This window comes from Aythya ferina (genome assembly GCF_964211825.1).
Source record: "Aythya ferina genome assembly, chromosome: 13".
NCBI lineage: Eukaryota > Metazoa > Chordata > Aves > Anseriformes > Anatidae > Aythya > Aythya ferina.
The window spans coordinates 16309358-16337336 of NC_140311.1; the positions used below are offsets into that span (position 1 = coordinate 16309358).

The 27979-nt window shown below is 38.7% G+C and overlaps 2 protein-coding genes across 2 annotated transcripts in view; one reads left to right on the forward strand and one right to left on the reverse strand.

Moving 5' to 3' along the window:
• The window catches only part of LOC311444123 (uncharacterized protein), a 293968-nt gene that overhangs the window by 243502 nt on the left and 22487 nt on the right, over positions 1–27979 (reverse strand). Inside the window, exon 3 of the mRNA XM_084535025.1 lies at positions 11439–11552. Within this exon, the coding sequence (XP_084391151.1) occupies positions 11439–11514 (76 nt within the window). The 5' untranslated portion in view covers positions 11515–11552. The remainder of the gene's footprint in view (positions 1–11438; positions 11553–27979) is intronic.
• On the forward strand, positions 8797–22682 carry LOC311444121 (homeobox protein CDX-1-like; the record flags this gene model as incomplete). Its single annotated transcript, XM_084535023.1, has 3 exons — positions 8797–9418; positions 18581–18726; positions 22428–22682. Exons 1-3 carry the CDS (start codon positions 8986–8988, stop codon positions 22680–22682), a joined length of 834 nt encoding a protein of 277 aa, XP_084391149.1. The 5' UTR covers positions 8797–8985.

Genomic DNA, 27979 nt, shown 5'->3' on the forward strand with positions numbered 1-27979 from the left:
TCGCAGAAATACATTCTGCTAATCAGAACAAGTGAACCGAAAGAATTTATTTTTAATAATCTCATCTGGTTCATAATTAATTTTTAATGATGCTGACTGCAAGCTACTAAGAGTAGCTTCCTCAATAGGGCACAGTCAACATAAAGAGCTCAAAGGCTCTTTTTGACTTTCCTGAATAAATTTTGAACCCTAAAAAACACTCAGAAGACCACGTGCAAATTTAATACTTGAAAGAACATATCTCAGCTGACAAGAATGTGATTGTATCCATACCAAAAACCCTTGGAAGAGATGCAATTCAGTTCAGTCTTCCCTGTGACTTGAGTTCATCTCTACAACCCATGGTAAAGAACAGAATTTCATCTTTGTACCCTCGAACAGTTCAAGACATGTTGTACTGCCATAAATTAAATAGATTAAATAATTTGCTAACAGCGAAATTAAACTTGGTAATCTAGGCTAAAAACTGAATCTGGATTTCCTCAGCTGTTGTTCAGGATCTTTATCCCTTCAGCTCTCACCACACAGACACATGCTCAAAATTTAGGATAATTAGCATGGTCAGTAGCAGCGACTGGTGAAGTAGTTACTCATTGGTGGTAAACTGACCTGCGATGACCACTGAATCTGTATCAGTCAATGCAACTCTGTTACGGACATGTATAAAGACTTATTCTATGCCTCTCTTCATTTCCCAATAGGCTTCAGTTTGGTCAACAAACATCATACAGCTGCATTGAGGATCTTCTCATTCTTAGGTCTTGACTCTATTCCATCCAAAATAGACTCAACACAAGCAGAGTAAGAATGCCTCTTTCCTTCACTTTTCATCTTGAAGCTCCTGAGCAGCTCCAACAGCACTAGCAGTACAGGAGCTGGAGAGCTTTAACATAGCTAAATCCTACACTGTGTGATTTTTGGTTACCTGTGTCTGAAATGCAGTAGGGAAATCTGCTCAGGGAAGTGCTCCAAAGCAGAAATGAAACAGAGGAGTTCAAACAACTGACCTTCAGACATAAAAGTACCTGTCCCTATGTAGATTTCCCTTTGGAACTGCTATTTTTTCTCCAGAGTCATTTATTTCTTTGTCCTTTACTTCCAATATCACTTGTGTCCTTGCATTTTGGTCTGTTTTATTTGTGCATACTCCAGCTTTCTGTCTCATTCTGAGAAGAGCTTTGAGCAGCATTGGGAGTGGAGCTTGATAAGCTGACTCGGAAGAAGCATGGAGCAAAAGCAAGGATGCTTGATTCCCACTCATGTTTATTATCAGGGGGGAATGCATCACCACTTTGTTTTGGTTATATCTGGAAACATAAAATAAATCTGTTCTTTAAGTAACACTATTACATATAATTTCCAGGGAGAGAAAACATTATTTGGGCTGGGGAGCTGGGGGGGAGGCAGAGGAGAGGGGAGGATGCAAGCATTTGGAGAGGGGATAATTTCTGAGCTAATTCTCTTTTGCACTGAGATGGGGGTGGGGATTTAATCAATGTTAGTATTAAAAGGAGCTATGAAAATTGCTGCAGGCTGCACTACATTAATCCTTTTTTTAGCTTGGTCAATTACTAACTAAAAATTTGAATAGCAATTAAGAGGGGTACTTAATCAGCCATGTAGGCTTCTGTCTATGCTATGTATTAAAAGTGCCACCTAGTGGAAAACATCACTTTAATGAGAGGCTATTTCTGTGACTATCTTTAATTCATGAGTGACTGACTACACAGCTATATGAAACATAGCTGTAGATCGCAAAGTCACACCTACACGGGGACGTTCTGTCATGACCGGAGATATTTTCAAGAACTAAAGGAAACAAAGAACACTAGTTCCATAAAATAACCCTCAGTGTTATTTCAAAATTAGACTAAATGATCTACATCCAGAGTCTGCAGCCAGCAGCTAGCTGCCTGACAGTACCTATGGTGCAAAGAGCAGAATGTGTTCATAGAGCTCTCAGAACCACTGAGATAAAAACTTCAAACAGAATTTAAAATCCTAACTTTGTTTTACCACATATGAAAAAATAACAGATTTTTTCTAAATTTTACTGAGCTGAAGACATGAGTTTCCACCCAGCAGGAGATACTAAGCACATATAAACAAACACACAGAAAACAGTGTACTGGAACACTAGATTACATTTTACTTAACTCATCTGGCCACTAAGTTTATACCAAGCATCTCTCTCACAGTTTTGGGGGTTTTTGGTAGGGACTGCAAACTTTCCATTATGTATCATCTCTGCTAGGTATGTCAGGTACAAACTGACAAGAGCGGGCTCCTTGTCTATGGGACAAGTTTTCCCTCCTGTCTCTATGAGCAGCCAAACAATGTGCTGAGGTCCTACAAAAATGGCAAATGTGTAAATAGACCAAAGCAGTAAAGATTGGCTTTAGATCTGTTTGTACTTGGTTTTGGAAAGTTTACTGAGCAGACCCCTTTGGTTTCTTCCTACATTCGGCAGTGACTTACCAAGTCAGGCTTCAAGGATTTCATCACTTTCAATCACATCGCATAATGGCATGACTCACACAGCCTGAGGAGATCCAGCACAGTGCAAGGTGTTAAAAATTCAAAGCACAGAGCATCCTGAAAACAACAGTTAGAAAAAGCAATTTTCTTTTCAGAACTAATATCATTTTCCCTGTTCTTATGAGACTGTCTTTTATTTTAGCAATCCTAAAGGCTACTGTAGTCAAAATATGTTAGCTAATTCACTTCACAAGTGATGAAAAAAGAATTCATATTACAAAATCCTCATACAGGCATTTATTTGTCATTCATTATTTATATATATTACGATATATTCTTTGGGGGCTTTTATTAAATTACATCAAACTACATGAGGTCACATGTGTTACTTCTGCATGCCATATTAATCTCTAAAATAGATTACCCAGGTAGCCCAAGGTAAGTGAACAAATTAATGGCACTGAGAATCAGCCTCATTCTATCTACTTCTGCTATGTCAGTAGGTAGTATGACATGTGTCAGTTCTCTCTGACACAACAGGCAGCGAAGCAGTGCCATCCTGGAAGCTGGCATCAGTCTTTTAACAGCACTTATACCTATTAACACAGAAAATGTATTAAGAAACACAGCTACTCCTTAGAGAATACAAGATTAAAATACCGAAGGCCTGCTCTTCATTCTTCGCTGCCATCACTTCATAAGACATCTGTACTAGCGCGATGTGGGTGTGCAATGCCAGCATTCTGACTAGGCGCCATATTACATTACGGAGCAATGTACAAAATACATCACAGCCTAACAGAGGCCAGCCCTATATACTCTCATACTGAGCTGTAAATAACAGCTCTGAGTACTCTGTCATACAGAAAATCACTTGTAAGGCTAACGTTAAGAAGCCTACCACGTGCCTTAATAGTATCACTTCAGGTTTCAAAAGAGATGTTTCAGTTAATTACACAGCATGGTAAAACCCATGCAATATAACCCAAGTTTCAAGCCAGAGTTCTTCACTAGCTTTGCTGCTTCCTGCTTCTGGGCATGTGACAGACTCATGTCTGTCACACAATTTAAGGCACAACTGGAAGAACTAATATACTAAACCAGAATGATACAAGACTATCATTACCCATTCTGTTCTGCACAGAACAGAATAGACCCTGAACTTGGAAATCTGAATAATGACAGTCACTGAAAATTTTATTGGAAATACTTTCTTGCCATTCAGCCAGCTGACCACTAGCTGTCCCCATTGCTTCACAAGAGTAAAGAATCAGTGTTACAACTGGAAGGCTATTTTCAAATGAAATATATCTTCAGAAATGAGTGCTGCAACTCTTGGGGAAGAGGGGAAAAAAAAAAAAAAAAAAAAAAGAAAGCTCAGTAGAATTAAAACAGTTAAAACGAGCTACTAAATTTCTCTTAAGTTTTCAGATAAGAAAATGGATGTGTAGAACACCAACATCCTAGGACAGTGACAACACTACAATTTGAAACAGATCAGCATGGAAAGCTTAGCAGATCTATGACAATTTATAAGACCTAGGGCAACAGAAGTTCCTGGAGATCCATTGTTGTAGCAGAACAGGAATAATCAAAATGGACTGGGGCAATGCAGCCTTCCTGCCTAGTTTCTGACCACAACCAGCACATCATCATCTGCAACACTGGATAAAACCACCTTATGAGATGCTTTCCCAACCCAACCCATGGACGCTCCTTCCACCTCAGACTATAAAGCCTATTCAAACTTAGAAGTGGAAAAGGTATCTCAGAGAAGCCATAGGGTACAGGTGTCTTAAGCTCATCTCAAAACCTTCAAGTTTTGACAATTCAGGATGATTTCTCATTGCCATTCACCTTTTGGCTTCTCAACATGAGCTCAGAACAGAGAATTGTCATTTTATTTATTAGATCTGGGTTTGGTCTCTTCACAAATCAAACTGGAGTAATCTGGTTTTTATGTTGTTAATGGTTGAGATTTATTATTATATAATAATTAAGTGAAAATAATATCTTATAATGCAATTAAGTCTACCTTAAGTGACTTTTCTAGCCTTAGTGCTATTTATAAAGAATGAAGAAAGTCTGCATGTACTCAGTAAAATGTATTTTATGATTTTAGATGCTATTTATTGCTTTTTGTTTAGCCTTCGTAAATAAGCCCCATTATTTGCTCTGTAATATTTGCTTCTAAAAATCAAAGACAAAGCAATGTCATTTCTAATGTGCCAGACCTTCCAGTGGACTCCTCTAGCCAGTGAAACTGCAATATACAAGGTAGTTTTCAGTCAAGCCAGATATTTTAGATCAGAATCTACCCTTTTTCTCTGCTACATTATAGTCAAGAAAAGCTGAACAGGATACAGAAGGTTGGGATTACTGTATCTTTCAAAATATAGGGAAAATAAAATTAGGAAAGAGAGACTGATTCCTGCTTTCATCTTCCACTCTTGTACTTGGCAACTACTGCTCCTGCACAATGCACTAAAACAGTTTTTTGTTTTGTTTTGTTTTTTGGTTTTTGGTTTTTTTTTGTGAAGAGCTTTATTCAGAACTGCAAAACGAAATCCAGAATTGTCAGTGCAGGATTATTAGCAAAACAACAGAAAATCACCAAAGTAGAGACAAAGAGTTCAGAATTCAAAGTACATTGGCAATTTTCTTTAAAACAGGCTAATACTCTGCAGCAAAACTCCTCCCAGTTTGAAATCCACAATTTACTTCCAAATTCTAGACTTTGCCGTATGTAATATCAACGTACACACAAATGCTGGGCATCCGCTGTGCCACAAAATACCTATTGAATGTCTGTGTAAACCGTGATCTTTTTTCACGTATGAATGTACTGTATCAGTATATTCTAATAGACATGAAATGTTTAACAGCCAGCTCCACACAAAATACACATACTAGGAGGAAAATCTTTCACAGGAGAAACTGGATGTGGATTAGTTATTTTCTGTTCTTCTGTTTTACATCTAATGTCAAATATTTGTAATTTTAAAAATTTAGTTTCATTTCAAAACTAACTTTTGGAGTTTCAAAATGTTACCCTACACAAATAATTTTTGTAAGTCAGTGTACAATAAAAATGTTTACGTATCCTTTTCATAGAGTAAAATCTCCAGAAAAAACATAAGTATCAAAACCAAAAAGAACATAAGAGAAAGAAGCAAGCATAAAAAAGAGAAATGTATTTGTCCAGACATGATCAGGAATGAATGTTATTCTCAACTTATGGAACAGAGTAATATTTTCCTAAAGAAAACAATGAATTTGTTTTCTATGAAACTGGATAAGACAATAGGCTTTATTCACCTAAATAGTGTGCTTATTTTGTATTCCAAACTCTCTACACATATAGTACTGTGTAGACTTTATAGATGTAACAACTGACTCTGGAGAAAATTCTCATTCTTCCCCACCCTCCCCCAAAAAGGTTCTGAGTGAAGAATGGTGTATTTACAAAGGATTTGGTATACATATATACAGATCTCCCCAAAAAGACACCTGTTACTGATATTCTTGCTAGAAGCTATGAAAAGCAATTCAAATACAAATATTTTTGTACTGTGTTTGCTTAAGAGCCTATGAAAATGTTTAGTTTTACATGAACTATATCAGCATTATTATTTACCTACCACCAAGAAGTTGAAAAACATGTCTGTCTAAAGATGTGCTTCACCTAGTAGGCTAGATTCAAGTGATACAAATGAAAAATTTGGTGCTAACTGGAAGCAAAATATAACTTGCTGAAATAGGATCAACTTAAAGAATCTGAAGAAAGCAGAGTTTCCTTCTTAGTGGTCACAGCACATGGCCAGAAGAATAAAAGAATATCAGTTTAACAGTCATATGTTATAAAGTACTTTCTTGAAGCAGTATGGAACAAGGAAAAAAGTCCTCTTCCATGTCAATATGGACATACTAGTTGAAAGCGTCAAAAGGTGTCTGTGATAATTACTGCTTTTCTAATAAACGCTATTTTACTTTTTCTAGTTGCATAAACCAACTATATTATAGTAAAAAATGGAGCAAAAACTTTTCTCGTGTAGTGATGTTGCAATGGATTAGGGAATAGGATAGAGCATGTTTGCTTGGCTGTAGCTTGGTGTATCATTGGTGTAGTTTGGGGTAACATTCCTGGATGTTGAAGAAGGGCACATCAAGATCTAAACTATGCAGTGAGACCCCAGCTCTTCAGCAGTGTTTCCAGCTGTTGGTATGTTAGGGAGCTACGGCCTGCAGGAAGAGTTTTGTCAAATGAACTAGAATATCTTCCAGACAGCTGGAGGGCTACAACTAATGCTACAATAAATGAGCAAATGCTGCTTCCTCCGTTAGCTGATTTATTGGTACACCTGCATTCAGGAGAGGTACAGAAATGCTTCAAAGGATGCATCTCCAACAGATTTGAAAGGAAGGAAAGGAAATCAAAATCAGGTTAAAACAAAGTTGTAAAGAATCTTTTTTTGGTAACTACTTGAGGGCTACCAAACTACCTCACTGGTCACTGATGTGTGTTTCTAAATGATTGAGTAGGAGTGAAATACTCTAGTTAAAAAATCCTAAGGTACATATAAGATCATGCTGCAGAGTTTAAACCCCATTGCATTGGTTACCTACAGAAACAGGCTGTGCAGACACCCCAAAGTATAGTTAGATTAATATTTATTTTGCTGATGTGGGAGGATTAAGCTGTTCAGACACAAGCAATAATTAGTGACTTCCCCAGATCTGGTGAGTCCACCCCAGCAGCTATACTTGGGCATTCTGAATGACCAACTGCCACACATCTGTAAACTGAATAAAGCTCACATATGCAAATACAAAGAAGTTTCTGCCAACCTCCCCTACCTAATGTTTTTAAAATACCTTTCAACAATGATGCCAGCAAAACACGCTCCTTCCGAAGCTCACAAAAAGCAAGACATGTAAAAGAGCACAAGTTTTACAAAAGCGCACAATATGAAAGTCTTATAACAAACACTGAAACAATCACAGAAACCTGTGCTTCACCAACTAGCCCTGGTAGTAAGAGACAAAAGATTTCCAGAAGCACAGCTAACCACCTCGTGATTACAGCCTAAGGACACCATTCTCACAAAAGGAAACAACTGGCTTGTCAGGTGTGCAAAGTGATTCTTTCCTCCTGAGAAGCAGGAGGAACCTGTAAGTTCAACTGGTGTTAAAGTGCAAAAGACACTCAAAGAAAAAATACACTTCTGAACAAAGAAAAAACTCATCATACTTTGCACCTGTTTAAGAAAAAAATCCCTTTAACAAGTTGGTTCATTAATAAAGGTGCAATTAAGTACCACGTCATTAAAGGAACAGGAATGAAAACAGTAAATTCTCATTAGGAGACAATGCTAAGGTATCTATCTCATTAAAAAAAAAAAAAAAAAAATCAACACTTTCTCCCCTCACCCCTGGTTATACATAATCTCTTAGGAACTTGGTACTTACTAACATAGGATTACTCCTGAAATTTAAGAAACTGCTTTTTTTGTGAGCTAAGAAGCTAGAATTTGTTCCCATATTTCTAAGAAGAAGTGCTACTTATTGTGAACAAACACAGCAATGAGAACAGAAAAACCTTTAGGGAAAACTACTACTCATTTCAATATCACAAACAAGACATAAGCATGGGGAAAGTGACAAATTCTGCATTCTCTCCATAACAGACTCTCTTTCTGTTAACATTGTAAGTTAGAATAGAGAAACTTCAATCACTGTGGCAAGCAGGCAGCTCATGAATAGGCTTGCTAACATCAACAAGACTATTCGTATGAACAAATGCTCAAAATGACTATGAGACTTCTTGTATATCCTTTGTAATGTTAAAATCAGCAGGACTACTGTGGTTTGCAAGTGCTCTCCCACATGCACTAAGAGCTGAAGGCAAGAGGCGTGCTCATGCAGTTAAAGCCTGAATCAGTCCTCTGTTTTCAGATAAAAATATTACAACACATTTTAACAACAGAACTAATGGATTCACAGATACCAGGCTTTACCTAACTATAACTAAGGCCTGAAGTTAGATTCTGATGTGCATTGCTCAAGTAAAATACTACTTTTACTGTCGGAACGGTTATTGGTTAACTATGAATGCAATTCTGCTTGAAGACCAGGAGATTTCAAACTACATTCAAAAAGTATAGAACCAGGATGGTAATACATAAAGGATCTGTGAGAAAGGAAGCACTAGAACTAGCAGCAAGGTGGGGTTGCCTGCATGGTCAGCCCTTCATTTGAATGCAAATGTAATTTTGGGGCAGGCAGTTATCTGTGACATCAGGCAGGACCTTAGTAAACTGTTACCACCAGCACCTGGTAAAACCATTGTTAATCATGTGTAGTAAAGGGACATCAGGGCTAGCATGAGTCATTTATAGAGCCAGTCAGGGCTAGAAAAGACAGAAAGAAAGAGGAGGGGAAGAGAGATCAAACAAACCCTGTGAGGAGCAGGATGTCCCAGCAAGACAAAGCCAGGCTGTGAGCATCATGTATGTGAGTTATCTTTTGGATAAAGAAACCAGCATGTATCCAGGACCTGCAAGGTGCAGCAACAACAACCTGCCAGTGCAAAACTTTGCGTCCGCTCCCCCCTACTCAGACTACATGGGCTATCACCATGTGCCAGCCCTGGACAACCACGGACAGCCTGCGGGAACCTGGGGATCCCACTATGGCCCACAGAGGGAGGACTGGAACGCTTATGGCCCAGGACCTTCCAGCACCGTGGCTGCTGCACAGATCAATGGCTCGTCTCCTGGGCAGGTCTCCTACAGCTCTGCTGATTACAGCTCCCTCCATCCTGCTGGATCCGGGGGGTTACCTCCTGTAGATACAATTAATGCACAGCAAATCTCTCCCAACAGCCAAAGGCACAGCTCTTATGAATGGATGAGGAAAACAGTACAATCTACTTCTACAGGTATGAGGGCAGAGAGGCTATGCTGAGATGGGATTTCTCTCTTTTGGGTGGTTGGTTTTGTGTTGAGTTGATGTTGCCACCAGGTTCTGTGTTTTGAGGAAAGCATACATTTTTAACAACAACAAAAAAAAGATCCTAATTGCTCTGAACAATTCTCTTGCTAGCAGTTAAATATTGGTTCTATTTTTGGATGTTGTTTTTGATCAGCTTATGATCTCTTATTTCTTTCTTGACGTTTACTGGTGAAAAAAATGAAAAGCAGTGTCCTTTGACAGCGTATTGTTTTCACTTAGGATATGTTAAAAAAAAGTGACATCAAATAATTGCTTTTAATAGCGGTCCTATAGATTTAAAGGAGGAAGCATGTCTGTAGAAAGAAATCACAATGAAAGTATCATATTTCTCCACCACCTATATTGTTTGTTTTCCTCAACTTTTAGAGTAGATATGAAAAGTTCAAGTAAAATACATATAGTACTGGGGTTGGAAAGAAACCTTTGTATTAGATACAACCTCTTAAACCTCAAAATACTTAAATCAAGTGTCTGCAGGATGAGAGGCTTTAAAAACAGGACCAAAAAGGGAAGGCTTGCCACCCCTTGTAGCAGCAGTTCTCAAAAAATGCAGAAATATAAAGATCTATGGTAACACAATCAGTTAATATTATGATGGGTCAACCTCTGATGCACATGAGTGGGTGAGTCAAAGACAAAAAAAAAGCTTCAGTCACATTTAACAAGTAAAAAATAAGTCAAGAAGCCTGAGGAAAAGATTTTGGTTGTGGGAAGCAGGGAAGTAACACAAAAAATATGTAACTATTAAACATACTTAAAACATCTCTGTTCCTTGTATCAACAGAAAAAAATAATAATCAAACAAGGAAGGAGAGAAGGAAAGGAGCAAGAGGGGAAACTGCCTGAAAAGAACAGATACAACCCGCTATAAAGTATCTGATCCTCCAAGGTGCTGAGCAGCTTTTACATGCAGAAACATCAGTAGGAAATAAGGATGCTCAGTACCTCCCCTTAAGAGATGCTCACAGTATTTTAATGTTACATCTCAGGAAGGTTCCTTTCCTTTCAGCCCTTCCTCCCTCCCTGCTCTGTCCCACACATGCCTGCAAATTATGGTTTTCAAAGACAGTACTGAATCAATCTCTGAGAGGGAAGCAATTAATTTAAAAACATGCCCTGCAAAAATGAAAGCAACTAAACAGAAAAATTGTCTTTATTAAAATAATGCATCTAATGTGTATGGACAGACTGAGCCACACTTACTCCTGCTGAATACAACTTCAGCAGTACAGCTTCAGCTCATAAGGAGTCCATAGAGGACAACCAGAGTACGTTGTTACTCTGGGTGCGTAAAAATTGTGGCAAATAAAAAAATACAGGTTGTGGAGTGTTGTTTTTTTTAGTATCTATGTCTACCTGTATCTAGTTGCTCTTCACTGAATGCTATCTAAGGAAAGATAAAAGAGGGGGGCCAATCACACAAGGACTTATAGGTTACTTCTGGGTAGTCCTTATTTATACAATGACATTTCTCCTCACAAACCCTATGATTTACAGATGGCAGCATACTTGCTCAAAAAACACTACTTCTCATCTCATCTTTACCTACCTGCCTCTTGCTCCTGTGGATTTAAACTGCAGCTTTACCCTTCTGTCTCTTTGGAAAAAAAAACATTAGGAATTTCTCTGCAAGAGCAGAGGAATTACATCTGTTGTTTATTAGCTATTTTTATTCCCTGTGAAATAGATATGAACTATGATTCTTAAAGATGGAAAAAAAAAGGTTTAGATTTACCTGAAGTCACAAAAAGATTATAGAAATAACATTTAGTGTTTGTTCATTACTTGGTGCAATATACGAGCCATCAATAATATGATTTCACCATGGGAACAATTATTATTAATGCAAGTAATTTTTGCAAGATGTTCCTGAACACCTTCAAGAAATGCTCCTGTAATCGTATCCCTTTAGGATCAGGAAAGATTCCTTCCATGTGTTTACTTACATTGGGTAGTCTGACTTGTAGCAGCTACAGAAACAGGGCCCAGAATCAATGACACTTCCATCTCCAGGGGTTTCATGGTTAGCTTCTCTTACTGGTGCTTTGTGGCCTCACATCCTGACAAATGACAAACAAAACACTTGACTGAAATTTCTGTCACTGCCTCATATCCTATGGATCTTTTCATATTGTTGTTTAAACAATTTACACAGAACAAAAGAAGAATGATTTCTAGTTAAATCTTACTGTGTATAATTTTAAGAACATGAAATATAAAAGTATGTCTTTACCTGGTATTAAGTAAAGCTCATGAGATTATGCTACTTAAAATCACTGGAAGATCTCAGTATTTAATGCAAGACTGTCATGCTGACTTAGCAGCACTGGAATGCATTTCCCACAGAAAACACTTAATCAGGCTTTCATCCACCATTCCCTTTGGTCGGAGGATGTCTGAACATCCCTCTCTGCAGCTTTGGAACTGGAGGGAGTAGGACTTGATCCTAAATACAATGCACATAGGATCCAATGCCTGGTCACTGAATTCCTGAGGGTGTTCAGGATACAAGAGAAAGCAAGTGTGTTTTCACTCAGAACACTCGAAGGAGGAAACACTGGCCATTTAGTATTTTCGTTCAATAGCACCAGTGGAAAAAGACCCTTCTCTAACCCTTACACTGCCCATCTCCCTAAACTACCATTGTGAAAGAGCAAGCAAAGCCAAGGCAACTAGCAATCACAGCAAAGAACAAAGCCACAGCAACTAGGGATCTGAGATGGCAATTCACGTACACACAAAGCATAATTACAGGCAAATTCTTTGATGGAAAGTACAATAAATCCATCTTTGAACAAATTAAGAAATCTACTTCTATTGATTTCAGTATTTTTACAGAGGTATGCAACCCTGCATATAGGAGGAGACTTTACTTTTAGCCTTTGTAAGAAAATAACATACATCTGCCCAAAACCATGCCCAAAATAAGGCTGAATAGGTAAGCACCAAGCAGTTTCAGCAGCAGTGAGAATTAGCTCACAAAGCTGAAAGTACATCTTCAGATCTAAACCTCTATTACCATTAAGGAGAGGGGGAGCAAGTACAGAAACAGGGAAGCTAGTTATGAGCAGAGACTTTTCCTGTACATGACACCACCCCAGTCACTGTTCAGTAAAACAACTGACAATTAATAAACTCTGACAATTTTTCTGATTATGATGGCAGGTGCTGACAGCATCATTACCCAAGGCACTGTAAATCTAGAAGAAGGAAGAAGTTATACCCCCTAAATCTAAGAAAGAAACAAGCCTCTTAAGAAGCTATTCCTGCAAAATTTTGAATTTCTAAAGAACACACCCCTAGGAAAAAAAAATAAATAATAAAACAGTTAATTGCTTGCTTTTTAGTATATACAGCCACGGGCAATGGGATTTTTCCTGACCTTGCCACTTAGACATCTGTCCACACTTTTGGCCACTTGTTCCCTTCTCCCAAACAAAATGCACCCCAAGCAGGCTGACCAATCGTCATTGAAAGGTGACAAAAATGATTCTGCTTTGGGTTCAATTATTTCTGTATGACAGAGATGAATAGTTTACACTAACAAAGTGAAGGACAGAATTTGGCAAGAGCTTTATTACAGAATACCAGAATGTACTCCAAATTGAAACTGTCAGCACTTCAAATAGGAGTCAACAGCATAGAGATTAAAATGCTGCAAGTCCGTTGACAGGTTCTGATTTCTATGATAGTTTGTCCTTTTCTCCATGAGTCATCTGAATACGTACAAGAAATTATGATCAAGACCCGTCAGAAAATACAGACACAGAATTTCACCATGCTTCACAAACCTTCATGCATCCATCTTCACAACAGTCCCCCCCACCTCACTAAGACTTGCAGGAGGAAGACGATTACTCACACTCTACAGAATCAGACTCATGTAACATTTTCTAATAGAATGGCAGTGTGTATTTCTAAATTAAACTCTACAGAACTTCATGTGCAACACAATGTCCTTCTTCAAGACTTATTTAAATTACTTTTGTTTCACAAATTCAATGAAGTCAGTGAAATTTCCCTATGGGGAATATGGCCCTTTCATTTCCTAACTTTTAAAGTGCGTGAATATTTGCAAATAGTCTCCCCCTCAAAAAAGAAAAAAAAAAAAAGAAAAAGAAAAAAACAACACACACTCTGGGGCCTGAGCTCCCATGGTCCTTACCTTTATTACAATTGAAACTAACACTAATCTCTCTTAATACTGAGCCAACCTACAGCTGCAGATGCAAACAGAGCATATCTTCATGCCAGCAAACTGTTTGACATTTTGAGCTGACTTATGCTGACCTCTCGCTACCCAGCACAGACATTAACTCCCTCTGACACAATATTAAACTATTGAAACTGTGATTCTTTGTACGTTATCTGACACTGTTCTGTACTACGTTTCCTGTCTAAATTAGGTAGCTGGTGGATTTTAGGAACGATGTCAATTTTGGAAGATGAAGGATTTTCCTGAACAGTTAAGAGACAAGGCACAGAAAAAGGGGCCAGGGCTAGTTCTCATGCTAATTTATTTTACTTTGTAAACTAGTTGTGAGGTCTGATGGTGGCTTTTTTTCCCTCCTTTCCTGGGCTACATTGTCTTCAGTTTTGAGGCCTATCTGTCATATTGAGGCAACAGACCCTTTTAACACTTCTCTTTGCTTTGATATGCAGTCTTGTCTCTTCCTTCTCCCTTTTTTCTTCAGGAGTTATATTGCCGGAAAGGGTGATGATTTTCACAGCAAATAAAGAGGCCTTCTCCTAGCTTTATTGTCTTCAGAAGAAATACTCTGTGAATTTTATGGCCAATGGGAAAGCTGTTCCCTTCCCCCAGCTCAGAACTTGGCCAGTCACAAAAATTGCTGAAGTGGGTGTGATAGAACAGGATTGTTAGAAAACTTTACATGAGATAGTTTAAGCCTGAAATGTCTTTTTTCTCCTTATTCCGAAGTCAGTCTTAAACAGTCACCATGGGTAAAACTGTATTTTTGTTTGTTTTGTTGTTGTTGTTTTTGACAAAATTCACCTTTCTTAAATAGCTCAAAAGCAGCCAATCTGATTCTCTAGCACAGAGGCAGTCATACTGCAAAGGCAGTCACTTCAAAGCTCCTTATTTTTTCTTCCACTGAACTACCACTAAACCCTCCAACCACTTGCAGCTCTGTGGTATGACTGGCCATGACAACACTTTCCTAATAAAACTGATAATACATTGCTGATCAAAATGACAACCTGACATAATAAAAGATTAAGACCACAGAAAGCTAAATGTTGTTCACTCACCTGAGTAAAATACGCAGGATCTGACTAAAGGATTGGATTAAAACATTAACATTTATCATTGGATTGTTAAATTCAGTCATCACCTACTAAACAAGCCTGAGAAGTGAAAAATATCCTTCTGCTGTCTCTGGGGTGGATCCATTAGTTCTACCTCAGATTTTACTCAGGTAATACTTACTGAAATAACATGCATTGCTGTAAATAAAACCAGTAGGTATTCTGCAAGATTCATGGCAGAATGCACTACAGTGGATCTGTTCTACCTAACAGATGAAATTCAGAAGCTAAAGTCCTAAACTGTCTAGCAATAGGTTTTTAGTGCTGTTGTTTGTTAACCTTGGAAAATAAATAAAAATGTATTTTGCCTTTGAAATCAAATGACATACACTGAGCAATTCCAACCCAGCATCCAGCAAAGGCACGTGGAAGTCTCTCACTGACATCAGGGCCTTACCCACGTCTCGTTAGGAGTAAAACACGGCGCTGCCAGAACTAGAAATACCTTCTCAGAGGAGCTCAGATTTCTCAGTCTGTTGTTGACTTTTAAGAATGAAGTGTTCTCCTTTTCCCTTTCCCTTTTTAAAAATTACTTTGTTACCTTACTTTAAAGAAATAAGGTAGGTGCAAAACCTCCTAATCTTCCCTCAAAAAGGAAGAAGAAATTGTAATTTCTACTACAAAATAAACAGAAAGGTAACTCATACAACAATGAAAGATTTTATGGAAGTTCTGTTTTCCACATACACTTAATGTCTTCAGTTTAAGAAAAGAAAAAACAACCTCTACTACTCAAATAAGGGTTTAAACACTTAAAATCATAAATAGGAAGGCAGATCTCAAAGTTTACCACCTTGTTTTGGCAACAGAAGAGCTTCTGATATTTGTCTATGGCTTCTGAATGAGAATAGAGCTGAAGATAAGATCACCTTGTTGCTCCTTTGTGTACTCCATCTTAACAACACAAAGGAGACTAAGGAAACATTTTAAATATTTTGTCCCACAGAATGACCCCAAACTTTCATTTGAAGAGGAAAGCCTTAACCAAAAACCAGACTAGAGAGATCAAAAGCTTGAAAAATTTCAAATAAAGCATTAAAGCACCACAGGTGACCATACGTTAAACAAACAATTTACACTTCGAATGAATGAAAACAAATGTCCTACTATTTATGTGGACTGCACTAAACTGCTGTTCTTCAGGGACTTTAAAATTCTTACCATAATATTGCAAAATTAGCAGCACTTTTCACTTGATTAGCAGGGTAAACGTAATTGGGCTAATTCTGCTTTTCACTAGTTTTGCCATGGCAGAAATGCTCCTGAAATGAGAGCATCTAACCTAGCCAAGCACAGCAGAACCTTCACAGGGAAGTAAACAGATCAGGGTGAAGTGTTTCTGGCTGCACGGAAGGAGCAGAAACCCCAGCAAAAGCAGGCAACAAACACAAAAAGCACAATTTATTTTTCCTCCTGAAACATTCCAACTAAGCTCGGACAGTTTAGAAATGCCCGTATCATTGTAAACTCACTATCAATGCACAGTGCTTTCCCAGAGTCGAACAGCACAGAGCGAGGAAGCTGAAGGACCAAATTGTGATGTAGACCATGTTCTACAAGCCCAGGAAGGGTCCTAGAGAAAGCCTGTCCCATAGGGCGACCCAGTTACTCTCCACAACTAGAGGTATAACAATATTTGTTTACAGCACTGCAGTGCCCAGGATTGCCAGTGCTACACAGTGCACACAGCTCTGCATCCAGAGTACAACCAGACAGAAAGAACCTGTACCTAAAGAACTTCATAACATAAATAGTACCAGAGCCAAAAACTCCTACAAGTAACAAAGTACCGGTTGTCAAACACTATTAGAGAAAGGAGTGACGTGGATAAGTCATTACCATGTGGTGTATGCATGTAGATAATAAGTGGAAGGTAATGTTAACTTTATACATGTTCAGCCATGAAAACAATGAGACTTCATTCCTCCTTGGGCATACGGGGGAAAAAACATTAAGTCATGAAACAAAATCATGAATTAAGGGATAAAGTACTTCCAGATTCTGCTACACTGTTGTAGACTGAATTCTGATCTCTGGGTGCTACTTAAACTTCAAAAGCAAGGGAAGCTGGAAGGACAGGCTGGGCAGAAATCAGGCCTTTGATACTGCTGATACCTGAAACCTCCAGCTATTCCGTCCTGCAGGGGGGAAGCTGGTTGCTTTGTGGTGGCATGCTGTAGTGACCTACACAGAGACTGAAATTTTACCAGCTCCTGTCTGAAAATCTATTTCAGTGATACTCATTCAAAAATAATTAGTTATTATGAGTTAAAGTGTTATGAGTCTATGAGTCTGAGATGCTTTTTTTGTTTTGTTTTGTTTTGAAAAGTTATGCATGCGTACTTTTTTTTCAGGAAAAAAAAAAAAAAACTGTAAGACAAAAATAAAGTGCTGTTGTATGAAGCTAAGCTACATCTGCAGCACTACCAGGCTGTTACAGGCAGCAAGCCACAAGATGCCTCCAGTTCTGTGCACGATCTTAGAGAACCTGGCTCCAATGGTGTTGTTCTCACCTACTGGGGTGGAAGATTCCCAAACTGCAGTACCGCTGTGGAGCACACTGCCAAAACTACCAACTACAACTACATTCTCTGTCCCAATTCACAGAGGAAATATTTACTGATGAGGAACTGTCCAGATGAATACAGACAGACAAGCAGAAAACGAACCAGCAAGGCACTATTAGCAAACCCTGTAACAGTGGTCTTAGCACAAAAACAATCTAATCTTTCCAAAATGTAGGAAGCAGGGCTAAGAGGCCTTGGTTTTAAGCAGTTGTTGATCTCCAATATTTTGATTGCATAAAATGAGTATTAACAGCAGGGAAGAGGTGAGTGAGAAAGAAAGCATCAGCAGCCTCTCTCATTCTCAATTCTGTTTCACTACTGCCAACATCTTCTGTCCCTACAAATTACCCTGTATGGAATCAATAAGTTTCAGCTACTTGCATGCATGTTCCCTGGCTCACGTCATTTGTTGTTACCTTTTAACGACCCAGATACCCCTTAGCCATGTCTGCTTCAGTCAGCTCTGCCTTCGTCTGAAGCGATGCAGCGCTGCTGCTTGCAAAAGAACAGATGCTGCCGTTCTAGTGTTGTTGAATGTCCTTTGTTAAAATTACTGCTTTCTTTTCATCTTTTTTTCGTTTTAATTAGCTGTCATCTGAAGGTCTCTATTACTATTCCTTGAGCTATTATCAAGTTGTGGATAGATTGTGCTAGATTTGAAGGAAAAACATAGCCACCAAATTGCAGTAACAACCACAATATGAAATGAGTATTTCTAGCAACTGGGACTGAGGAAGTTTGGAAGCTCTCAGCATTTTCTATGCAATTAAATATCCTCCACATTTCTCTCTGAATCAGGTGGCAGTTTATCAGCTTTAAGAACAGAGAAACAGAGCAATTCAACGCTAGGCAGGAAGCCTGCATCAGAGTTAGGAACAGATCCCAGGTTTCCTGGCTCCTCATTCTTAATAAGAACATCTTCCCTTTCCCAAATGATAACCCAAGGATAGTAAAGACTATGAGCACCAGTTTACCTTCTATTTACTAAGGAGCAAACCCAAACTCTGGTGGTATGAACCTCGTGTTGTAAATCAAGACTAAGTCCACTACAGTCAAGGGAGTCACTTGGGGTAAGTGCATAGAGAACGAAGTCTAAAATACCCACAAACGTTATCAAATGCAAAGTCAGATATTTTATGTTACTGAAGTTAAAAAATTCTAGCTTGAAGCAATGTGTTCTTCTTTCAAAACAGGTAAAACAAGAACGAGAGAGAAGTACCGAGTGGTTTACACTGATCATCAGAGATTAGAATTAGAGAAGGAATTTCATTACAACAGATACATTACAATCAGGAGGAAGTCTGAACTTGCTGCAAACCTAAGACTTTCCGAGAGACAGGTAGAGTATGGATCACCCGTTCAGAGTTTCCTTTGCATTTATTATTGCTGATGAGGAGATAACCACACCGGTTAAGAACGCAGAAATGCTAATGCCTCTAATAACCTACGTGGCCGGGTTCCCTTTGCAGTTAAGGAACTCAAACTACCCAGCTGAATGGCCTGCCGGCTTTCTTTCTGCTCTTTCCTAATTATCCCATCAGCACTAGCTCAGCTCACATGATGACAGCAGAGAGCCGTGCAACAACACAGAAACAAAAGCACCAGTCTGACAGCCTTGTTCTGAGAAACTATCAACAGAATGCTGCCTGGAGGTCTTGGTTTGGCTGAGGCAGTGGTAGGAGGGTGAAAGCTTTGCAAAACTTCCAAGCAAAAGTCCTGGTTCTGCTGAAGTCAGTGGGAACTCCAACTGATTTCAACCAGGTCAGCCTTAGCAGGGGTGCAGCTACTAAATATAAGTGATGAAATCACTCATTGTCAGGACACGGAAGGTGTTTGTCTCCTTGGCTACCTCCAACCTTTTGTTAATAATGTCCTGCACTCTTGCTGCTCCTTTCCTCCCTATTTCCTCCCATCCCCTCCAAATTCCCCTTGCATTCCCACAACTGAAAACAATCCTTCCAGGCCAAAAGATAAATACGATTTGCTCTGGAGCCATTCAGTGCCACGTTCTTCACTCATGCAGTTGCAGTGCATGTGCCACCTCCAGTGAGAGCAAAGCAGGAGCCTGGCCCCTGGCTCATGCAAACCAAGATAAGATACCAAGCTAGATTGTCCCCAAAGACACTCGTAAAATGAGCTGAGCATGCATTCTGCCCCATTTGACTGGGGACTTTCTTGATGCTGTACACTGAAGGAAGCAGCGACCTGCAAAATTAAAAGTTTTATTAGAGGATCTCCACGAACAGATTTCGGGGGAGAATATGCTCATTTGTTGGCCTATTTGCAACATGAATAACCATCACCGCACCGTTTTCCTCAGTCAGTTATCATTCAGTACCAGTCATTGTACCTGTACCAGTACCTGAGTCACCACTGTTTGAAGCGCTCTGTTGAGCAGGGACAATTCAAAATCCACCTAGCTGCAGCACTGTGCATCCCTCTTGCACAGCACACACACACTGGAAGAGCTTACAGTAATGGAGAAGCAAATACTTTGTAAATACTACTCGATCTGCTGTTGAATGCAAGTATATATTGAAAACTACAGTTATCTCAACTGGCTATAAAGAACATACTATTTGTTTTCTAGTTGGCTGCTTAAATCCTAATAATGATTTAATTATTAAGACTTAATTTAAAAATGAAGACCGTCTTCTTTAAACAGCCAACAATATTTACTTGAAACTTCCCTGAGGGGTGATAATTCCTGATAAACCTTTTGTTAGCAGATAAGAAGTGGTGATACAAAAAAGCAAAGCACATTTTTTGCCATGTAGCAGAGCTTTTTTGGCATGTTAGCAGGGTAACATGGCTAAAGTTTTTGCAATATTTGCTCTTCATCATCAATATTTCATAAACAAAATTAATTCCACTGCATAAAGACTGCATCTCTGAAGTCACTCTTGAAAATTTAGGATTAAGGCAGAAATATCTCATCTATACTCCCACTGCTCATCTTTCACACAAAATTAAACTCCATTGGATGAACATGGCTGAACACACATGGTCCTATCCCAAATTGCACTGCACTGAATCTAAAACCTGAAACAACTGCCTAAAAAAGCATTTTTTTTTTTGTCCTGACTATGCCAAAAATCCCATCCAGGACATTGAAGAGGTTATCTCAAGACAGAAGGACAAAGCAAAATGCTTAAACAAGAAAGGAAAAATGTGGTATCTAGTACCAAATAAGTGGTATAATGAAGGATTTCTGAAATAGAAAGGATACAGAAATAAAGAGATGGTGAGGAGAAGAAGAGAGGGGAAGACTTCAAGGGGGTTACTTACACAACAACTGAACAGTGGAAAAAATACTGAAAGAAAAGGAGAGAAACAGGTAAAAGAACAACTCAGCTGCAATTGATCACATTGGCTTTTAGTCTAACATTACAGATTTGTATTTACTTGTGTTTGGTAACTGGTATTCAACCTTGAAATGCCTACTAAAACATCTCTCTGGAGCACTGCTGCAGGTCTGCACCCCTAGTTTAATAACAAATCAGAATAAAACTCTACATTTAAAGCAGATAACGCTGAACACATAGGGTAATTCTGAATCAGATGTTAGTTTGGGTTTTAGGTTGTTTCATCTTTTCATGCATTTTGGCAAATGACGGGCAAAGCACAAAAAGCATAAAAATTACCACAGTACCATACCAGTGCAGGATATTGGAGAGTATTCGAGTCAGGTTTAACAGAACATCATTTGTTACTGAAGTGATATTCCAGAAACGACAAAAAAAATGAACTTACAAGTGTTTGAAATGATAGCCTTTGACTTAAGGAACATGAGTTCAAATTTTTACAATTTCTATGTGCATCTGAAATCTCCACGTTCAGCTGGAAAATGGGAATAATAATGGCTCAAGAATAAGCACATCAAGATTACTTAAGATGTTTTGTGGGACTTCACCACTAGGTTTCTTTTAGTGGCCACAGATATTACCACTTCGTACTGTTTTACCCATTTTCTGATCATGGCCTAGTTATCCTTTGCTAAGCAGCTAGAAAGGAAAAGAAAACAAATCAGTATTTCTCAGCAAACCACAGATTTGGAGGAGGGAGGATTATGCAAAATAATGACAAAATTGCTTCCTTTGTCATCTGAAGAGCAAAAGAAAAAAAAACATGTCTGAATGTGATAGCTTAATCCATTACGCAGACTACATATAACAAGGAGCCATTTCCAAGGATAAATAGTAGGCACACAGTTGTTTAAACTCTGCGCTGGGAATTCACATCCAAAGACGCTTCAGTTGCCATAGAACAGTCACTCTTTCACACCTGAACAAATTCTGCTGTATTACTTGTCAGCTTCATCTCACGTCCTCACTTGTTCCATCCTAATCAAAAACCATGAAACTCTTCGACAGTTGCTTCATCTCTTCCCAAAGATCGCATTTCTGTGACAGAGCAGTAACTATGATATAAAGTTACGGACTGTGTGGGAAACAGCAGCAGATTCTGGCCCCGTCTACACAGGCAATAAAAGGCACTTAGCTGTTAAGGCAACACTTCCATAACACTTGGAAATAACATGTACCCATGGTGACATGCTGCTCAGAAGTTTATTTCCATTGGCTTACACAGTGGAGCAACGGAATTAATGTTCGGCATCCACGCAGGATAGCTTTTGTGCCTCAGTGCACAGGCCAATAACAGGTTTTGAATTGCTCTGGCTTCGGATGTACAGTTTTCAATGTAAAGATACTCTCAGATTCTTTTGGCTGTAACTGTGATGCATGAGATTGTTTTATTAGATTTTGTACAAAAAAAAAAAAAAATCAAAGCTCATTCCATTAAGAAATACCTACTAAGAATAACACTAAAAAATTGTTTATCAAGCTAAACAACTAATTACCTGTGTGAAAAGATTACCTGTGTGAAAAAAGCAAACAGCTCTGTTGTTTCTGTTTGCTATTGCCTTTCTCACATGTCCTCACACAGTTCATTTCCCTCTTATGCCCCTTGACTCTATACACAAAGGACTACACTGCAGTCCATTAGCAATTGAAAAAAATTTCCTCTGCTTCTCTGCAGGTGAAAATCTGGTTCCAGAATCGCAGAGCCAAAGAAAGAAAATTAATGAAGAAGAAAATGACTCATTTTGACGGCAGCAATCTTGGCTCTATGCAGAGTGACTCTGGCTCAGTGAGCCCAATGCCAGCTCCTGACCAACAGACTCGTTCAGAAATGTCCGGTTCTTTATTTCCACCTCCACCTCCTCCACCTCCGCTTCCAATGAGTGGCTTGCAGCACAGCGGGAACCTGCAGCAGGTAGTGGCCTCTCAGTAAGGCTGCCTGAAGAGCCACTGCTTAACGAACGCTATAAACTACCAGTACACGTAGCACTACGGTATGAGAGAGAGAGGACATCTGGTGCTGTTTTGCAGGAGTCCCCAGCATGACGGTTCTGTGCACATAAACTTCAAGTTTAGTAAATCAAGAGTCACTTGCCAGGTCTGCAGGATAGTGCAAGTTCCCAAAGGCAATGGAGCTGCTGTGTGCCAGGAGGCCCAGCTGCAGAGAGCCTCTGCAAGAGGATGCCGTGCTGCCCGTGGCACAAGGCAAGCCTCCCTCCAGCCACGCAGCAGGGGGGTAGGCACTGGGAGGGAAGAGAGCTGAGGGCTAGGCACGGCCATCTGTTACCTTATGCTGCAGATGAAAAAAAAGGCACAAACCAGACCTCAAGCAATAGGACGTTGCTGGGCCATTAACGGTGGCTTAATGCAAGCGCTCTGTGCCTCGCCCCTAGGCAAGGAGTATATTCCTTCTCCTTCAATCTCCACGCAGGTTCCAGGTGCCAGTCTCACTTTCATGGACTCTACACGTGGATCTTAATAAGCAGAAACCTGGCTTAAATGTTTTGAGCCACCTGATGGAAAGCCTGAGTTGTTGGCTACATTCAGCTCTGTTTTAAGTGCAAAAGTCAAGGATGAGCTTTTGGGAATTTTTTGGTTTTGACAGGTATGATTTCCAATGCTCCATATGCTGGTATAAACATGCACTCAGCCTTACCATAAATGTTTCAAAAACATTCTGGAAACGTGAATCTTGCTCTAAGTTAGTTTTTGTTAGAACAAAAATCAGGTTGAACTCATTCTGCATCCTAAATAGTAAAGGGGTGGGGGGAATCCTCTTTAAAATTGTAGGTATTTAAAAGAGTGATTTCTTTTTATTAGACAGCATAACCCATGGATAGAGATGCAATAATTGCGCTCAACTGATTTTACATTTGGACTGCTTTTCAGAGCTCTTGTGACATTAAAAAACTCTGAAAAGCTACATTAACAGGAGGTAAAAATATTTTACCTGAATACATGCTCTTGCCAATTTCTAAGTGGCACCTAACACTCAGCTCCTAAACCGTCATCTGAGGATCAAAATAGGAGGCCTCAATTCCCAAAGTGATGATCATCCCTATAATAACCAGAATGTGGAAGATAATCGCCACTTAAAAATAATCCAGATACCTACTTCCTGAGTTGACTACCAATTGTATGTTCGTATCTTTTGGCTCCAAAGGGAACATCTTTACAGCACACAGGTAATTTGGAAACTCATACTCCCCTTTGTCAAAAGGGATTCAGAAATCTAGGATGCCTACCCTCACAAATTTCCAGCAAGGTGTCCTACTAAATATCTCCAACACTGTTGCAAATAAGACTTAGAAGCATTAAGTCATTTAGGCACTACATTCTTTTTGTTTTTGTGTTGTTGTTTTCTTAATTATAACAAATAGTACTATTAGATCATCAAAATGTTCGTAATGTAAAATTACTTTGTATATACAGAACATTAAAATAAATGACTTTTTTCAAAAACCTTTTTCCAATGTGATATCAGCTACTGTAGCAAGTGAACATGAAGATTTTCATGAACACTGTTACTGAATTGTAACATCAAGTTCAAAAGTAGGATTGCAGTAAAAATGCTTATAAAAAGTAGAGAATGGCAAAACCAGGATAATCCAGGGAGCTGGCAGTTGTCACTGTTTCTTGATTTTACTTACCATTTTCTGGTTTTGAGAAGGGTAGCATAAAGTAAACTTAAGTAAACTTTAAGTAAACTTAAAATGGATGCACATCTACACTGTAAAATTCCCACTCCTCCCTTTCATTGTGCTGCCAGCAACAGCAGGTTTAAACTTTGTGTTGGTAAGACAGCCAAACAAGATGAAGAAACTACAATTCAAAGTTCAGCAACAGATTTCCACACATTATGGAAAGTAGAACGTGACAAATGGCACTTTGGAACAAAAGTGATTTAACACCCACTTTGATGAGCATGGCAACCAAACCAAAACATCGATTTCCCAAAAGAGATACCCACTGCATATGTCCAAAAGAGGAATCCATTGGGAGTGCACAGAACAGCCGTTCTGTCTACTGAGGGAAATGCTAGAGATATTTTACATACAGTTCACATACACACAGGACACTTAAGAGAGACTCAAAAAGGTTCCAAAAAAAAAAAAAAAAAAAAGGCAACCTCAAAATGACCCATTAAATGCGGAAGTAAGTTTGCATACTAGAGAAAAATCAGTGAAATCTTCCAGATTTAGAATTTGGAAAGTTAAAAATAGGAAAGGAAGCTCTAAAATATAGTAATTTGGGACCTAGCTCTAGCTAAGTGCACAAAACCCTGGCCCCAGGGTTTTGCAGGATCAAGTTCATTGCTAACTTTTAATCACATTTCCATGCTATAGTTGGATTCTGTATGAGAATTTCCAAAAGAAAGAAAGAAACAAACAAAAAGAAGTCTTTCAAGTAAACTGTAAGAAAAATCTATCTGAACACAACTTCTTTCTCTTGAAAATTATTTAAAGATCATTCAAAGAATGAGGGATCTGGCAAAATGACCTGTTTTATCTTGTTTACATGTAGAAGAGTTATTGAGGAAGATAAGTGACTACTTTGAAGATCTGCCTCATTTCTGTTCCAGTTTACTGAAAGCATGCTTGCTATAGGTTGCTATGTGTTTCCAATCAGAAGTTGTTAAGTACACAAAATAAGGCTGGATTTTATTTGCAGAAGCACATGTTCAAAGGTTAAAATTTATTGCTCCAAAAGCAGTATCTTTAAACCAGGGTAATACTTCAGGGATTATTAACCCTCTAGTTATGCCAGTGATTGCTTTAAGTAGTTTTTTTGTGTGTGTGTATGTTTTTTTTGGTAAAACTTACCAGCAATCTATTCAGTATTTTCAACCTTAATCCTTTAAAGAAGTTGCTCACCAAAAATGCAAGAAAGATACTTTTCATCAAGCAGCTTATGAAGTACTGCTGTTTAGGTGCTATATTATATATAACTAAAAACAGGAGACATAAAATTGGAGCCAAATCAACTGCAAGTATTTTGGTCCAACAACATGAGTCACAAAACACCAGTACCAGTCCTCAGAACGATACTTGCTTCCTTTCTGACTGTGGGCATATCATGTAACCTATCACTTTTACCACATCTATAAAACTAGGGACACTAAAGCAGGGCTTCTCTGAAGATTGATTAGTTGTTAGCAAAGTGCCTTGAAGAAGAAAAGCATACCTTAGACTACATCACAAGAATATCTAAGCCCTTAATCCTAATTGTGATTAAAGCAATGATCAAGGTATACTCAGTTTTCAGAGGAATTCACTAAACTTTAAACCCCGCTACCCCAAAAGAAGTGTGATTTGTATGGTACAAAAAGATCAAGAAGAACATATCAAACAGGACCTCCAACAAAAACTTTATGCATCTAAATTAGATATACAATTCAAAATGGCATTTCCAAATCAAAAAACTCCAAATATGTGTTATCTGCAATTGCTTAGGGGTTATACAATCATTAATGCACATATGAGAGAGCATCAAGTATGTGTTACCTTCTATCCCAAGAGTAGATTCAAAAAATATATTCACTCTGGATGTTAACATACACGAAGAATCATGCTTGTGTTTCAGCACCCTTATTTAGTTTGCTGGAGCAGTACAGGCTTGGTCCAACACACACTTTTGCATCCAGAGCGTGCACTCAATGATGTATCCCTTCTCATCCTGAATGACGTATACAGCCAGTCACGTTTTGGAAAAGCACTTGATGTTTCTAGCGGAACACAAAACTGCACTGATCTCACTATTTAAGAAAATAGCCACTGGTTTTATAAGAACATTTACCAGCTGTTTTCATACTCAGAGAGCACAACTACTTTTTAGTGTGCTTTTTGGAACAAGCTCTGTTCTGAGAGGTACCTCAATAAATGAAGAGGTTTAATTCAGGTACATCCTGCATGCTCTTGGTCTGCTAAGGTAGGACAGACTTCACACAATCTCTCACATGAGAGTATGAAAAACAATATTTGAATTTCGGCAACAGAAATGCCTATCTGAAAGGAATATAAGCCATGTGTACAGCAAGAATGGTAAGCACTAAGAACAACTGATTACTTTGTTAGCTCATGAAAATGACTACACTAAAGAATGGCTGAAGGACTCAATACTGAGCTCCCCAAAATCCATCTAGCTATACTCTAATCAGGATGAATTTGTTACAGTAAGTGGGAGCCCTACACTGCATGATTCTTCAGGAAGGAAGCCAAGTATCAGTGGAGGATTTGCTGATCATGTTCACGGTTCTGCTAAAAAGAATCGATTTAACCTGGTTTGCAAATTCAGGCTCTTGAAATCCTTCTGAGCAGTAAGACGCTCTCATTACCATCAGTATTGGTTCTGTAGCAAATTGTAAGTTATCTAGATTTCAGAATAGCAAGACTTCTTTTAGTTCCAGACCACTCTTTCCTGGCATATGCAACGCTGGTGTCGATCATGCATGACATATATTGCGGCTACTCTAATGAATGACAGAAGTTAACATTAAGAAAGGAAGGCTAACTCATTAGCAGCAGTTAGAAGAACAGCAACACAAGATTGAAGGGTGTATTTACTCATTGTACTCCCAACAATTGATTCTTCAATGCTGTCTTCATTTTTTGAAAAGGATTTGTTAACCAAAATTTAAGAATATGGAATTCAAAGTAACACTAAGGAAGGCTTTGTGGACAGTTGCCATTTTTATTTCTACTTGTTTGTACTGACTGGAACTTTTGATACAGCCTTTTTTCCTGCCAGGAAGGCCCAGTTCAGCAAGGGAAAATAGCTCCGTTACCAATACTCATTCAACTCTCTAAGCTGTGCCACACTTGTCGATAAGTAGTACAGTTTGCCATGTGCTTGCAGTTCGAAAACAAGACTAGGGCGCTGTATATTAAACCATCCCAGTTAAAAAGATTGAATAGATTTTTCAGAAAGTTTGTAAAAGTACAAAGTACAGTGAAAGTACAGTGAAAGCAAGATCAGCCTCTTTGGCTATGTGTTTTAAAATTCAAATACCACCTGCCTTCCTTCATGAATTAACAGATTTTTTTCCAGCAGAACTGACCCCCAGACAACAGCATACCATTACTGTCCCTTCCTTAAGATTTATACAGCTGGCTATTAATTTTAGGAGGAATGGGTGTGCATGCAAAGCCTGGCTTGAACAAAGGGTGAGTAACAGCTCTGAAATACTGCATTAAATCCATCATTATGTAGTTCACCAATGAACTCCTTGAG